Here is a 17,230-nt window from a genome sequence, read left to right as displayed (position 1 = left end):
AAGTATCAAATGCTCTTTGCAGAAATAAATATAGATCTGAATAATTAGAGAAACATTAATTACATATTTAAGATTAAGCCAATATAATAAAAATGACATTACTATCTAAATTAATTTACTTCTTCTGTGTTAAACCAATCAAACTATCAAAGGAATACTTTGTAGACCTAAGGAGAGAAAAATGAAATTCAGATGGAGGGATGAAAGGTCAAGAATCACAAGAGTAATAATGAAAAAAGTAGGAAGAAAGGAAGGATATTTTAGCACCAGATTATATTATAGTGAAGTAATCATCAAGTTAACTGCAAAGAGAGAGGCAAAGAGAGAGATTGTCCAGTGAAATAGGTTAAGTACACAAAATATAGAAGCAAACAAACAATCGCACAGTGTTACATATACCCAAAGACCCTAGTTCCTATAGGAAGGCCTCATTATTTGACAAAAACTGATGGGAAAACTGGACAGCTGTCTGGCAGAAATTTGGCTTAGATTTAGTGATTCCCAAAGTGGGCACCACCGCCCCCTGGTGGGTGCTACAGAGATCCAGGGAGGTGGTGATGGCCACAGGTGCATTTATCTTTCCTATTAATTGCTATTAAAATTAAAAAAAAAATTAATTTCCAGGGGGCTAAGTAATCTTTTTTCTGAAAAGGGGGCAGTAGGCCAAAAAAGTTTGGGAACCACTGGCTTAGGCTAACACCTTATACCTCATACCAGTATAAGCTCCAAATGGATGCAAAATCTAGAGATGAAAGGCCACACTACCAACAAATTAGAGGAACAAGGAAGAAAGTATTTTTTATATCTATGGATAGGGGAAGAAGTTCATGATTAAACAAAGATAGGACAGCATGAGATAAAACAGACAATTCTGAGTCTATAAAATGTTAAAAGATTTTAAAAAACAAATATAATGTCAAAATTAGAAGAGAAATAAGTAACTGGAAGAAAATCTTTGCACTAAAATTTCTCAACTAATGACCTCATTTTTAAGCTATGTAAAAAATTATTCAAGTCTACAATTTGAGAGCCATTCCTTAATAAATAAATAGTAAAAGGATATGAAAAGCGTTTTCAAAGAAAGAAATACAAGTTATCAACATTCATGTGAAAAAATACTCCAAATCACTAATAATTAGATAAATGCAAATTAAAGCACCTGGTTCCACCTCAGGCTCATCAGAGGGCCAAAAATGATAAAAAGAAAATGATAATGGAAGAGCTGCAGGAAAACAGCTATTACTAATGCGCCTGGTAGTGGTGCTATGAATTGGTCCAATCCTTCTGGAAAACAATTTAAAACTATGTCCAAAAAAGTTACTCAGCTCTGACCCCACGATGCCACTATTAGATTTACAGACTAAAGAAATCAAAAGAAGAGGAAAATGCTTTATATGTACAAAAATATTTATTGCAGGCAGTCAAAAGTTGGAAACCGAGGGAGTGTCTACTGAATGTAATTGGATATTATTGTGCCTTACTAAATGATGAAAGTTTCAGAGGAAACTGGGAAGATCTCTAAAAACTGATGCAGAGCAAAGTGAGCAAAACCAGAGCAATTCATACAATGATGACGTCATAGAGAAAAACAGATTAGAACCCAAGACATATAAACCCAGTACAAAATAAAGAAAAGTCCACTCACCTCTTTTCTATAGAGATGGCGATCTTAAAATGCAGCAAGAGACAGAGGTTTTGTATTGTGGCCAATACGGAAGAGTATTTTATAGAGCCATGCATCTATATATCGAGGACTTTTTGTTTTCAAGAGATTTTTAAAATGTGCTCAATGTTGGGGTTGTTTGTGTGAGCAGCAGAATAAAAAAGAACATATCAGGGGGGGGTGGCTGTTTCGGAGGGAGAGAGGAAGACGGCCAGGGAAATTTGATACAGTTTCTGGCACATAGAAGACACTTAATAAATGTTTATTAACTATTATCTATTGATATAAAACCAAAATATTTTCAATAAAAATCTAAATTAGAAATATGACTGGGTTGCACTGCTGACCCTTCACTCCCCAGTGTCTCAAAGGTTAATTCAGACGCTTCTATGTTTCAAGTCTTAAACATTCAAGTCATTTAGCTCAGTATCAATAGGTGAGAGATAAACCCCAATTAGCTTTCCTTCTACATCTTTAAATAAATCCTTTAAATTGAATCTTTCTTATATATGGTTTGAAAACAAGGAATTTATTAAATCAACTACCTCTGTCACTCCAGGCATTACTCTAAGCTCCTTACAAATATAATATTTGATCCTCAAAACAACCCTGGATGGTAGGTGCTATTATTATTAGCTCCATTTAAAAGTTGAGGAAACTGAGGCTGAGGTTAAGGGAGATATTCGGAAAATCACACAGCCAAATTTGAACTCACTCCCGCCCACAGAGCTTTAGCCATCATTCTACCTTGCGGCCTCAGAAGTGGGGAGGAAGGTTTAAACGAAAGTGTTAGGAAGAAAGAAAGATTCATGTCAGTAAGGGAGGCTTTCGGAAGAAAGCGTCAACAAGACTGGGTGAAGTAGTTCCTGCCCACAATTCTACTGGGGGTAGGACGGAGAACACCACAGGGAAACGAAGAAATTTCTTTTGAAATTTTTTATTTTTTATTATTATTGTCCAACTCCTACCTTTCATCGTGGAATCAATATTGTGTATTGGCTCCAAAGCAGAAGAACGGTAAGGGCTAGGTAATGTGAGTTAAGTGACTTGCCCAGGGTCACACAGTGTCAGGTTAAATAGGAACTCGGAAACCTCCCGTCTCTAGGTCTGGTTCTCAATCCGGGGCGCCACCCCTAGATAAATAATCTCATGTGGAAGAGTTCCCCAACAGGGCACATCTTGAGGGGGGTGGGGGTGGGAGGGAGTACTTTAAGACCTCTGCAAAAGATGGGGATGGTCACAGGAACAAATGGTAGACAGGTTGTGTTGGTATCCAGCCCTCAGCAAGCGGATGGAGAGAAAAGCCAGGGTGGGCTAGATAGAGACACACACAAGATCGGGGAGCTCTAATCTCGCGCCTCAGCCTTTTCTCCGGCCTCTTCCCCACGCCTCCCGCTGGCCCCTCCCCCACTCCCACCCTTTAGCCCCTAGAAACCGAATAAACACCACGTAGGCCCCGCCCACCTGGAGGAAGGAGGCAGAATGGATATTTGTTTGCGCGCGCCCTCGCGTGACTTAGACACAGGCTGGAGAGGCTGTGAGCTGGAACGATGGTGAGTCGACTCTCCTTTGCAAGGAACTTCGTCTTTCCTGTGCTACCCAGCCAGGAAGAGAAATGCAGTTAGCTTCTCAGGAGCAGAGTTGTTTCAGTTGCACCGCTGGACATTCCTCCTTTCTCCAGCCGTTGCTTGGACCCGTGCGGAGGCTGGTGAAGCCTCTGGTGGGAGCGGGAGTTTTTTTGGGCTTTTTTGGAGGCTTTTTTTTTTTTTTCACTCTTCACCTGCTGCCCCCCTCATTCATCGCCACCCGCCTTTGTCCCAGGATGGACGCGACTTAGACTGGCTTCTCTCTGCTCTTTTGTTTGTCAGAAGGCAGTGAGAACCCGCTTTAGAAGAGGGAGCAAAAGCAGAAAGGAATAATGATTGTCCCAGATTGCTATGGGAAGGCACCAACTCCTTCAGGGGCATTTTGCTTCGGTGGTGGGACTTACAGGTCGTAGAGTTAGAGATAGGATGGCAGGAGTTGGCTCGTCTTCCTAACCACTGAATGTTTCATTTTGTTCTTCTGCCCTCTTCCCAGGTGATGAGGAAACGGGGGTTCAGGTAAGCAATGATGTACAAAACCTTCCTCTAACCACATTTTATGATCTCTGTATTTCAGAATTATGGACTGATCCAGTGACCACCTATTCAACCGAAGGCAAGACTTTGTCATGGTAATAAGTTTATTTTTTTAAAGCCTAGACAGGCAGTGTACCAAGCCCTGGCCTCGGAGTCCGGAGACCTGGGTGCAAATCCCACCGCTGGCACTTTTTAGCCCTGTGACTCTAGGCAAGCTGCTTTCCCCCTCTGAGTCTCAGTTTCCCAATCTGTGATGTGGAAATGGATGCTAGTACTTGGGTTACTAGTCACAAACCATGAAATACTGTGCAAATATGCACTGGCATTCTATTAGGTATCATTCAAAATTATTACTTGAGAAATTCTGAGGCTCTGTTAAAGCTGATTTATCACCATTTTGAATGGCAGTGAACTTCAAATTGAGCAGCTTCCTAATCATGTTGCCCATAGTCACCATTCTTTCCTTCTGGTTTTTGTTTGTTTGCTTGCATGTTTGCATTCTGCATTAAACTAGATTAGAATTGAAGTGTATCCCGAATTGGTAGCAATAGAAGTCTTCTTTTTCAAAGAACTGACTGGAGAATCATCAAAGATGAGGGCGCCATTGCCCTAATTAGTCAACAAGTCAACCAGTATTTATTTATTAAACCCTTAGTGTCTGTCAGTAACTTTACCAAATCCTGGGGATGCAAAGAAAAATCAACAGAGTTTTCATTCAAATGGAAGAGACAATATGTAAATAACATAGATGATTCCTATAGCAGATGGAAGGCCATCTGAGAAGGAAGGCACCAGCATCTGGGGGTCCTGAGAAAGGAGGTCTGCAGAAGCTAGGATTTGAATCGAGTCTTGAAGAGAGTCAGAGAAAGTGCAAAGCTGAGGTGAAGGGGAAGAGCATTCTAGGCACAGGTGACAGCCAATACAAAGTTAGGAGAAGCAGGAACCTGTTCAAGAAACTGCAATTATATCCTAACTGTGTGACCCAAGGCAAATCACTTAATCTCAATTGCCTTTATGGCTCTTTTTCCTTGGAACCAATACTTAGTATTAATTCTAAGAGGGAAGATAAGGATTTAAAAAAAAAAACTGCAATTAGGCTATTGAGGTATGTCTGGATGTCGTTTACTTTTCAGGACTTTTGGGCAATGTACAGGATGTCCCAAAATTTATAGTGCCATTCTAAACTAGCAAAACTTAAAGTTTTCTATTTTCTATTTACTTTAAGCTATTAAAGCTCAAAAGAGCACCATGATTTTGGGGATGCCCTGTATATGAGGAACCATATAAATGGGAAATAATATGAAAACTGGTAGCAAGTAGAACATGGCTTTAAAGAACAGATCTGGGATTAGTAGACTGAGGTCATAAAGGAATATGACTAGTTAACATTGAACTGTCCAACAATGCAATGGGAGACTAATAAGGAACTGAGCTCCCCAATCACTAGAAAGATTCAAGAAGAAGCTATATAAACATTTGTCCTGGATGTCGTAGAGATGATTTCATGCTATTGGGATTCTGAAGAACTCTGAAGTCCCCTTCAGTGTCTGATTGTGTGTTCTTCTCTCTTGATCAAGAAAAGAACTCCTTAAAGCAGTGGTTCCCAAACTTTTTTGGCCTACCGCCCCCTTTCCAGAAAAAAGATTACTTAGTCCCCTGGAAATTAATTTTTTAAAAAATTTTAATAGCAATTAACAGGAAAGATAAATGCACCTGTGGCCATCACCGCTTTCCTGGATCGCTACAGCACCCACCAGGGGGCGGTGGTGCCCACTTTGGGAATCACTGCCTTAAAGGATGCCAGCTGAGAACTGAGAGCATAACCACTCAAAGTCAGTCAACTAAAATATGAGATGGGCAGGTCACACTGGAGGGAAACAGTGATTTTTAGGATCATGCAGCTTTTCAAGCTGATTATATTAGTTTCATAGATCACTTATTTGGATGTAGATGTGATCTGGAAGGGACCTTGGAAACCACCCAATCCAACCCCCCCAAAGTGAATAACTGTTCAAGGCTACACAGCTATTTGAGTTTTCTATGCTGCTTTAAGAGAACAGTATGGAAAATTTTCATTGGCAGTAGCTATGGAGACTACCAGCTTATTGGTAAGTGGCTTTCTCCTTCAGCTGGCTTGAGCAAAAAAATTGGGACGGCAATGAAGCAAAAGAATATTTTCCCTCTTTGCTTGAGAAAGTGCATGGCTTATACCATGCTGGCATCACTCAGAGTTTCTGATGTCAGTAAAATGACAGGTACAGTCTCTTTCCCTCTCCATACATTCATATACTATCCTTTGTTCAGCCATATTCCAACTGCTGGATGAGTACTTTTGTTTTCAACTTTTTGCAATTACAAATGGTTTAGCTGTGCATCTTTTTGTACAGAGAAATACTTCCTTGGGATCACTGGACCAAATGGTATCAATAACTTTATGTTTCTTTTAAAAGTTGCTTTTTTTAATGCTTCCCTTCTGACTTAGAATCAATACTGCGTATCATTTCCAAGTCAGAAGAATGATAAGGGCTAGGCATTTGGGGTTAAGTGACTTGCCCAAGGTCACACCACTAGGAAGTGTCTGAGGACAGATTTTAACCCAAGTCCTCCCAACTCTAGACCTGGAATCCTATCCACTTACCTAGTGGCCCCTTCATCCAGGTTTCTTGAATTATTCCAAATTATTTTTCTAAAACAGCCGCTATCTGTCTTGAGCATTCCCCTCTAGCAAGAGTGCTGAGTTCACTGATGCACCAATATGCCAGTTTGCTGGTGGATCACTTTGCCTGGAATGCCCTCCTTTTTTCTGCTGACTTGAGCTTTATCCTGCCTTCAGGGCTTAGTTTAAGTCTCACTTCTTTTTATAAGGTCTTTCCCCACTGTCCTGGCTCTCTGAATTGTCTCCTCTTCCTCTGATTCCATTAATGTTTTTTTAATGGTACCGCTCATTTGGCACTTGGAATATGGTCCTGTATTTACACATGTACACACGTGAGTATAAACACACATGTGGCATGTGTATGCACGTGTACATACATCGTGTGTGTGCATATATACACATTTGGGGAGGGATACTTATGAATAAACATTTATTAAATACCTACTATGTGCCGAGCATTATGCAAGTGCTGGGAATGCAAAGAAAGGAAAACGATAGTCTCTGCTCTCTAGGAGCACGCTGCCTAATGGGGGAGCCAGCATGCAAACAGCTCTGTCTAAATAAACTAAATATGCAGGGGGAAATGAAAATAATCAGGAGAGGGAAGGCACAAGAATTAAGGGGAGCATCAGGACAGGCTTCCTGTAGAAGGTGGGATTTTAGCTAGAACTTCTAAGTTCTCTAGAACTTTGGAATTTAATGAAAGTTTATATGTGTATATTGAGGTATGTATGTATGTTTGTATGTATGTATGTACAAATGGACAGGAATTCAGAGTTCCTGCCCTAGTTGGGAGAAGTAGCATGGTGTAATAGATAGAGAGCTAGACTGGATTCTAGGAAGGCTTGGGTTCAAGTCCCATCTTTGACACCTACTGACTGTGTGTCCTTGGATAAGTCACCTAACTTTTTAGTGCTCTAGTCAACTCTCTAAGACTATAAGTTGTGGAAAACATGTCAGCCTGCTTTGGTTACGAGTGTTGTTTCCTCATCTGGTAGTTCTTTATATCAGTGAGTTTTGGGACAGTTTATATGTGCATACACACACATATGTATATTGCATATTTTTATGTGTGCAGTCTGCACATTTATTGCTTGTGTGCGTATATATGCTTGTACACACATTCCCATGTACACGCAATATGTGCATATATAAAAACACCTACTCTATATCTCTAGGCATAGACGTCTGTATCAATGTGTATATGTGGACATATATGCAATCCGTACGTCTCCTCATTGGAGAACTCCCTATGACAGCCACTTGGGAGATCAGATATATTTGTGGGTGGCTTTATGGGTACATGCTTGTGACATATATGTAGCACACATGGTATGCACATGCATGTAGTGTGGTACAGGTGTGTGTGGCCATATATTGGCCCTTTGTTCACATCTGACTCTTTCTGAGCCCATGGACCGTGGCACACCAGCCCTTCTGACTCGACGGGCTCATCTTCCAATGCCATATCTTGCAGCATTTTAATACCATCCACACAGCTGGGTGGTTCAGTGGATGGACAGCCAGGTCTAGAGACTGGGTTCAAAACTAGCCTCAGACACTTCCTAGCTGTGTGACCCTGGGCAAGTCACTTAACCCCCACTGCCTAGCCCTGACCGCTCTTCTGCCTTGGAACCAATTGCAGTATTGATTCTAAGATGGAAGGTGAGGGTTTAAAAAATAATACTGCCCATGGGGTTGTCTTGCCTGCTCGAGATATCGAAATGGTTTGCCATTTTCTCCTCCAATGGATCCCCTTTTGTCAGAACTATCCATCTTGGGTAACCCTGAATGGCAACGCTCAGAGCTTCGTTGCCACGACAAGGTGTGTATGTATGTGTGTGTGTTCTTTTCTGGTGATTCCCTCTAACAGTGAGTCGTGTGTCCGTGTGTCCTGTCTCCACAACTAGGTACAAATTTCTTGGAGGTCAGAGCCTGGCACCTCTAGCCCCTCCCATCATCTTTCCTTGGGCTCACTGCTCTACACGCTGGAACTGCTCAATAAATATTCGGAGTGGCAGCAAAGAACCTTTTCCAGGAGAAAATGTGGATTGGGTTCAAAACTGTATCTTTGCAGAGTTTTTAGTGCAGGAATCTCCCATCTGCTGGGCCATCATTCATCCTTGTGTTCCCTTTATAGGAGGAATAATAATTGCCCCTTCCATTGTTGAGGAAACATATGAAGAAACAGAATTAGAGTGATTTCAACCCACCCATCTTGAGCAAGTCAGTTGACAGAATTCAGGATGTAATTTTGGTTTCAGATTCCTCACCCTGTTTGTAATCTGCCTTTTGTTCATGGGAGGCAAAGGGCCCCAGAGCTCCCTAGCAGTGACACAGGAAGGAGATGGGTCCTCCACTTTTGAATCATCTTCCTCCCTTAGAGTAACTGTCTTCAAGATTTTTTTTTAAAGCAGCTGTGTTTGTCAAAGACTAGAACATTCTGTGGAACCTTAAAACCAGTGCCCTGGATGGGCTCCTGACTTTGAGTTAATCTTGGGGAGGGGAGTATAGTGTGTTCTGATGGCAGCCACCTGTTTCTCTCCAGAGCAGAGTTTCAGACTTTGAACATTTACTCTTATGTCATGTGTGAAGATTGAGAAGTGGAAAGCTGGAAGAATAACTAAAATTTTCTAAATTAAGTGGCCCATCCAGTGTGAAAACCCCTTTGTCCATTACTGTGTTTTCTCTTGATGCTCTTAGTTTCCTCCAGCAGGACTGAATGAAGTTGGCTCCCTCATATGGTCTCTCATTTCTTGAAAATTTCTTTAAAAAAATTTTTTTTCACTAAAGGATTGTAGCTTTTAGGTTGCATTGTGAGGTAGCATAAACTAAGCTTTTCAGGGAATATTTTTATCCTTTTTTTTAAGTCAGTAGTATAACTTCCCCTTTTAAAATATTTAATAACATATTTACTTTGTAACTCCATTTTATACACATGAAAACACTGCTTTTCTTTAGCTTAGTGAATTTCTAAAGTAAAGTACAATCCATCAACCACTTATCTTTTAAAAAAATTAACAAGTATTTATTTTCTCTCTCTTGTCCATATCTCTAAATTTTTTTAACCTGGACTTTCTGTCATAGTGTCAATTCTAAGACAGAAGAGCAGCAAGGGCTAGGCAATGGGGGTTAAGTGACTTCCCCAGGGTCATAGAACTAGGAAGTGACTGAGGTCAGATTTGAACCCAGGACTTCCCATCTCTAGGCCTGGCTCTCAATCCACTGAGCCACACAGCTGCTTCCATCCTATTAATTATTTCACTGAACACCTCTTTCATCATTTCTTACAGTGCAATAGTATTCTGTTCCATTCATATACCATAATGTTTTTTGGCCATTTCCCAGTTAAAATTAGTTTCCAGATCTTTGCTAGTATAAAAGCTACTTATTTTACATAAATATATCTTCCAAGATATCTCATTAATGTATCAAATGAGATATAGCATTTTTCAAACCATAAAATGCTATATAACATTTGCTTTTGCTATATATTCAACTCACCAAGTGTTAAATATTGACTATGGGTCAGGTAATGAGGATGTAAAGGTGTTTCATAACAAAATAGGCTCTGACTTCAAAGAACTTGCATACATGGTTGACAAACATTTTTAAAATGTTTCTTATGTGCTAACCATTGTACTAAACACTGAGGGTACAAAGCAAAAGCAAAAAGAGTCCTTGCTCACAATAAAGTCTCATTCCTCTTCTTTTTTTAACTCTTGCCTTCAGTCTTAGAATCAATACTAAGTATCCATTCCAAGAAAGAAGAGAGGTAAGGGCTAGGCAACTGGGGTCAAATGACTTGTCCATGGTCACAAAGCTGGAAAGTGTTTGAGGCCAGTTTTGAACACAGATCCTCCCATTTCTAGACCTGGCATTCTATCCACTGATCAACTTAGCTGCCCCAATGAGGTCTCATTCTAAAGGAGGAGACAATCACAAAAATAAGTAGGTTACCTATAAGATACATACAAAGTAGTTGTTCAGCCATGTCTGACTCTTCCTGACCTCATTTGGGATGTTCTTGGCAAAGATACTAGAATTGCCATTTTCCTTCCCCAGCTCACTTTTAAAAATATTTTTCCCCAAGCTCATTTTATAGATGAGGAAATTTGGGCAAATAAGTCCAGGGCTACACACCTAGCATCTGAGGCCAGATTTGAACTCAGGGAGATGAGTTTTCTTGACTCCAGGCCTGGTACTCTATCCACTGAACAACTTACCTGGACTTTAAGAGCTTAACTTTGTGCAAAACACTCCGCTAAGTTCTAAGGATACAGGTAGAAAAATAAGCCAGTCCCTGCTCTCCAGGAGCTCACCTTCTAATGGGGGAGACAACATATATGGAAAGTTTTAGCTGCAAATCAAATTCCCATGGTCCTTATGGTTCAACATTAAAGCAGATGGTAATGCCTCTTTTACCTTGTTTCTATTAACAAAATCCTATCAGTTTCTGATATTGAGCCATTTGACAGTGCCAAGGACTTTTGTGGCAAAAAACTTCATTTTCTGGATCTTCAGTAGCCATGGCTGTAGCATGTGTTGCCAGGATGTATCTTCATAGAATGATAGCTTTGGGCATGAGGCAGATAGTGCTGCATTTCCAAGACTCCTGGGTTTAGGGGGGTTGTGGTCAGCATTTTATTTGTATTTTATTAGCAAGTGTGAGCAACTGGAGATTCTTGAGCAGGAGGCTGACATATCAAAACATATGGAAGAATATAGTGCAAAGGTCTCAGTTGTGATAATATTATATATGTTATATATTATTATAATATTATATATGTACATGTAGTGTCCTAGTCTAAAGTCTTTGGTTTCATTTTAACCAAAGACTAAATCAGTCTTCCTTGAATAAGAAAACTAATCAATTCTAGCGGTTGGGTAAAGATTTTAATTACCTGGAACTAAGATAATTGAAATATATCTTGTTTATGGTGATCAGTCTAAGAGTGGAAATGTCTTTTTGTTTAATTAAGAAATTGGATTTTGTTCACATTTGACAGGATTGAGTAATTGGTTTCTAAAAGCTATTTCCCCCAAGGGTACCTTGCATTAACTTTACTATTCTGTTTGGTAAATCAAAAATGCTGAATTTAAATTCTTTGTCCCTATTTTACTTTAGTGTGGAATTTTGTTACATTTCAATAGACTTTTTTTTAAGAAGAAATTTGTTTTGTTTGCAACTAATTTTCTCCTGAGTATTCTCCCTCTTGCCTCTTCCTCCCATCCTCACTTGTTTTCCTGTTCAATTTGATGCATCTCTATTTCATTTTATATGTGTGTGCATGCATATAAACTCTCCTGTGTTTGACTCACATAAATAAGGTTCAGCTGATTTCTGTTGTCCCTATCTTTTCTTCATTTTTGTAAATTATTCTTTTTCCACATACCCCAATTATGAGAAATAGCAAATTCTACCTCCTTCCTCTTTTCCCCACTGGTGTATTCCTTTTGCCTTCTCTTTTGTCTCCCTTTCTGACATTGTTATGGTTTTCAGAATAGAAGCATTGCACCTCCAGTAAAGAATTTGCATTCTAACGATGGAGAATGACTCTAAATGGGAGTGAAAGCAAGGAAGGGACACTTCTAGAAAGTTAAAGGAGCCAGAGGAAAGTAGACTGACACATCCCATCCAGGAACAGTGGCAAAACTGTTTTAATATTGGTTCATAATTCCAGAAGAGCAGATGACTTCTTGGATAACATTCTTCTATTCATCAGTCTAAGAAATGGTTGAAAGCAAACATCCACTTTCTGAATACCCAGTATTTGTGTAGGTTCCTGAATCATGCCTAATAGTTCCCAAAAGAATAATGGTTTCATAAAGGCATAGACTATATCATTTTTGTTTTATAATCCTTGCACTTATATAGTTTTGGGCATATAGTAGGTGCTCAATAAATACTAGTGGATTGATTTAATACCTTAATATGATAATTGCTTCCTGTTTACTCTTATAGTAATTTATCTGTTTAGTTATGTTTGCATTTAAAGTTCTCATATTTACCATGCCATCTAATCCTACGCTAAAAGTAAACAAACTGAAATTTTGTCATTCCCTAAGATTGCCTTTCTTGACTTAAAAAAAATCTTTATCTTCTTGTTCACATATTATTAAGTGACTGGTATGAGATGTATAGAAAGGAAAGGAGAACTTCACAAGGCAGGAGAAGAGCATGGGAAGAAATCTTTTGCTGGACCAAGTTTGGAAGCAGCAAATTGGAAAATAATAAATGGGATAGAAAATGGCATAGATGTTGCTAGGATTACATTCATGCATCCATCCACATATGTGTGTGTGTGTGTGTGTGTGTGTGTGTGAGTGATTCAGAGTAATCATATAAATATATGTGACTTAGAGTAAGCTAATCAATATCTATTAAGTATTTACTGTATGCCAGGAACTATGATTTAGAGGCAGAAAAGATCTTAAACACCATCTTTCCAATTAACAGATTTTTTTAGATGGTACAACTAAGGCCCACAAATCTAAGAATTTGGTTTATTTGACTATGCATATTTACTAAAAAGGTTTTATTAAGTTTTCCACCAATATTTTGGGAGAAGAGGTAGGATTAAAAGAAGGGATAGCAATAGAGATGCTGAAAAAAAAAGAGAAGAAAAAAGAGAGGGGAAAGATGGCCAGAAGGAATCACAGACAAATAGCTCAGCATTGAAAGTTAAATATTGGAGCAGCAAGATATCAGTAGATAGAAAACCAGGCCTGGAGATGGGAAGTTGTAGGTTCAAATTTTATCTCAGATACTTCCTATCAGTGTGATATTGAGCAAGTCATTTAACCCTAATCGCCTGACCCTTACTGCTCTTCTGCCAACATGCTTAGTATCTATTCTAAGGCAGAATGTAAGGGGTTTTAATTTAAGAAATAAGAAAGTTAAATGTTAAATTTATTACATCCTTAAAAAGAAAAGCAAACTCTATAGAAATTCACAGTTTTATTTCTCATCTTCTCTTGCACTAGGAAATATATGTCAAAAACATTCATTTTATTTGATGTTTGTTCATTTCAAAATTAAAAAAATATTCATACTCAGCTGCCAAAAGCAACCTTCCTAAGATTTCCTAAGTCTGGCCATGCCACCCTCCCCACTCTAATCCCCACACAATAAACTCTAATGGCTCCCTATTACTTCCAAGATCAAATATAAGATTTTCTGAATGCCTTTTTCTTTAATTAAAATTTATTTTTTAAAAACCCTTACCTTCAATCTTAGAATCTATGTTAAATATCTGTTTCAAAGCAGAACAACAGTAAGGGCTGGACAATTGGGTTAAGTGACTTGCCCTGGGTCACACAGCTAGGAAGTATCTGAGGCTAGATTTGGACCCAGGACCCTCCTTTCTCTAGATCTGTCTCTTTACTAAGTTTGCCTTTTAAAGCCTTTTGCAACCTGGCCCCTTCCTACTTTTCCAGGCTTCTCATACTTTATTCCTTTCCATATAGACTATCATCTGGCTCCAATGACTTTACTGGTGATCTTCAAACATGATGCTCCACCTCCCAAGCTAGATCTTTTCCCTGGTTTCCCCCATGTCTGGAATGCTCTCTTCACCTCCAGTGCCTCAATTCCCTAAATACTTAGGGCAGCTTTCTGTCCTCATCTCCACCTCCTCCATTACCTAAAGACAACTCCAATTCTCACCTCCTATAAGAGGCTTTTCTAGCTTCCCCCTGCCTCCACTGTTATTGCCTTCCATCTGGGATGACATCTTTTATAAGGTGTATGTGCCTTGTGTAGATGTGCCTGGTTGTGTACTTGCCTCCCTCATTCGAATGATGGCTTCTTCAGGACAAAGACTATGATTTTGTGTATCTTTGCATCCCCAGCTCTTAGCTTGGTGCTCACCATATGATAAGCACCTGATAACTTGTTGATTGATGGATTGCATTTTTTTTTAAAAAAAGGAAACTGAGGTCCAGAAAAATTAAGTGATTTGTCTAAGATCATATAGCTGTTAAATAATTTAACCATCTGGAATTCAAACCAAATTTGGACTTTAAACCCAGTGCCTTCTTTGGTGCACCAGACCTCGACTATATCAGAGGCACAGAGCTAAAGGCAAGGATAGATTATTGGTTTGCTTATTGCGTTTTCCCCCCTCTTCTTTGGTAATTTGGTAATTCACCCTTCCCCATCCCACCGCCACCCATGCCACCTTCCATTCTTCCTCAATGAAATTTCTCCCTCCCCTAATTTCAGTAGAAATGTTGACTATGCTAGACATGCTACCCCCCAATATAATTTTTCACCCTATGTTCATTCTTTTCTTCAAAAGCCAGGTAAAGGCAAAAAGGGAAAAGGCCAGGGGAAGGGCCGGGGTGGGAAGAAAGTCAAAAAGCCGGAAGTGGACATTCTTCATCCAGCTACCATGTTGAACCTGTATTACATCGCCCACAATGTTGCTGACTGCCTACAATTACGTGGCTTCCGCTGGCCTGGTGCCGGCAAGAAAAAGAAAGGACAGAAGGCATAAAGAGGGGATGGATTCCTGTATAGCATGTCTTCATAACCATGAATTGTAACTATAGGCAGAAGCACACAGAGAAAGGATGCAACCAAAACAGGAACAGAAGCAGACAAGACCTTACTGAAAACACCTTGAGCTGGAAGAAGACTGAAGCGCTCTTGGAGTTAAGGATAAAGGAATTGAATTGTCACTTAACACTTGCGCCCATGTTAAACATTTTTTAACTTTTTTTCTTTTTTTTGTTAGGAATTAAGCCCAAAATATGTCTTGAGTAGTTCTCAAATTGGGTGGTGGATTTCAGAGTACTGTTTGGTTCTAATCATCCTTTGTTACATGTCAGAATTAAATTTTGCTTGGTGAATCTAGGTCTCTCTTGCACTCATTTTCTGCTGATAACAGTAAATGGGACCCTCCCCATCCCGGATGAGAGAAGGGCACATAATTATCCATAGGAAGATGGGCATGCTGTGCCACAGTGATGCCCATCTTTGCCTGCCCGCCGCCACCATTTTGAGCGAAAACTAATCAAGAAAACTATTTTGTCTGTGTAATGTTCCTCTCCCCTCCCCCTTACTGTTTTCTTGATTTGAAATAAGCACAATTGCCTGCAGAGACTCCTCTGAGGCTTTAATAACATCAGCAAAATGTGCTTTGTGCTAGCCAGAGCATATAAAAGGAGAAAAGAACCATAAGGCACTTGTCAGTCATTTGAGTAAATAACGAAAAAGCCTGCATGGGGACAGTGGGAAGAGCTCTGGATTTTGTATCACTGCCATTTACCACCTAGGTGCTTCTTTCTGTACAAGCCCCTTTACCTTTGTGGCCCCCCCCCCATTTCCTCATTTGTATAATGAGGGGGTGAGACTAGATTGGAGGTGTCAAACTCAACAAATGGGACCCAAACTAGATTAAAATGTATTTAGGGTGGGGTGGGAGGTGCAGTTAGGTGGCTCAGTAAATAGAGAACCAGGACTGGAATCAGGTAAGCCCTGGGTTCAAATCTGGCCTCAGACACTTCCTAGCTGTGTGACCCTGGGCAAGTCACTTAAGTCAGTTTGCCTAGCCCTTGCCCTTCTGTCTTAGAATTTTCTTTTATTATAACAGAAAAGTAAGAGTTAAAAAAAAACATAACTGGGAAATGTTTGCCACAAAAATACAATAAACATAGACTATGTTAATTTGTGGTTTTCTGTATCTTGTAGAACCCACAGGGATCCGTTTCTATTTGAGTTTGACACCACTGGACTAGATGGCTTCTATTATCCTGCATATAGCTTGTTTGTATACATTTGTTTGCTGCTTGTCTCCTCCTTTAGATTGTGAACTCCTCGAGGTCAGGGACCATCTTTCACCTTTCTGTATATCCACGGTGCTTAGTACAGTGCCTAGCACACAGTAGGCATTTAATAAAAGTTTATTGACTGACTGGTCCTATTCATCTCTTTTTCTTCTTCCCAACCCTGTCTCTCCCCACTTGTGTCTCCTTATTCATCCTGCAAGCACTTAAGTATTGTCTATCGCTGGGCACTGAGGAAGCTGTCCATGCAACCTGAACAATCCTCAAGTGCCTACTATGTGGGGGGCTAAAAAGACAAACACCAAACAGTCCCTGCCCTCGAGGAGTTCCCATTCTCCTGGCAGGCTACCTCCTGTGCACAGACGAGTCAAGACACACAGTCATTTCAACAGGCTAAGAGAATTAACTGGGACTCAGTGGCACGTGGCTGTGCTTGGAGAGAAGCTAGGAGAGTCTGAGACGTGAGGTGGGGATATGGGAGCCCAGCTGTGTGAACTTACAGAAGTGGGAAATGGGCAACTTAAAAATACAAAGGCTGAGGAAACACGGGACCTGCCATAGGAAGGGATTTTGTAAATAATGGCAAGATCATTACATCGGGACAATCAGAAAATGTTTCACGGAGAAATTGGCATTTGGTGCAGACGCTGAAGGATAAATAATGTTTTGACAGCTGGATGGAGGGAGGGAGGTCGTGTTATCTCAGCTATAGGCAATGCCATGAGAAAAGATAGGGGGGCAGCTTGTTGGCTTCAAATCTAGCCTCAGACACTTCCTAGCTGTGTGACTCTGGGCAAATTTCTTAAACGCCATTGCTTAGCCCTTCTAGCTCTTCTGCCTTGGAATTAATTCTTCATAGCAATAGTAAGACAAAACGTATGGATTAAAAAAGAAAAGAAAAGATGGGAAAAGACCAGACATATTGGGAAGACTTTGAGCACTCTAGTTTGACTAGGAGCCAAGGTTATGTGAGGAAAAGTAACCTGAAATAAAGCTGGA

General features: G+C 40.0%; 1 protein-coding gene across 1 annotated transcript; it reads left to right on the top strand.

The window, feature by feature from the left end:
* Window positions 1–3,213: 3,213 nt before the first annotated feature.
* On the top strand, window positions 3,214–15,190 carry SMKR1 (small lysine rich protein 1). Its single transcript, XM_044679020.1, has 3 exons — window positions 3,214–3,283; window positions 3,743–3,765; window positions 14,743–15,190. Exons 1-3 carry the CDS (start codon window positions 3,214–3,216, stop codon window positions 14,938–14,940), a joined length of 291 nt encoding a protein of 96 aa, XP_044534955.1. The 3' UTR covers window positions 14,941–15,190.
* Window positions 15,191–17,230: the final 2,040 nt, after the last annotated feature.

The sequence above is a fragment of the Gracilinanus agilis genome, chromosome 5 (genome assembly GCF_016433145.1).
Source record: "Gracilinanus agilis isolate LMUSP501 chromosome 5, AgileGrace, whole genome shotgun sequence".
Lineage (NCBI taxonomy): Eukaryota > Metazoa > Chordata > Mammalia > Didelphimorphia > Didelphidae > Gracilinanus > Gracilinanus agilis.
This window is presented reverse-complemented; position numbering and strand designations above follow the sequence as displayed.

Excerpts from the sequence above, each read along its gene's own strand:
- SMKR1 (XM_044679020.1), top strand. The coding sequence starts at position 3,214 with ATGGTGAGTCGACTCTCCTTTGCAAGGAACTTCGTCTTTCCTGTGCTA. Across the intron at positions 3,284-3,742 it reads CAGCCAGGAAGAGAAATGCA|GTGATGAGGAAACGGGGGTT; the intron begins GTTAGCTTCTCA and ends CCCTCTTCCCAG. Across the intron at positions 3,766-14,742 it reads ATGAGGAAACGGGGGTTCAG|CCAGGTAAAGGCAAAAAGGG; the intron begins GTAAGCAATGAT and ends TTTCTTCAAAAG.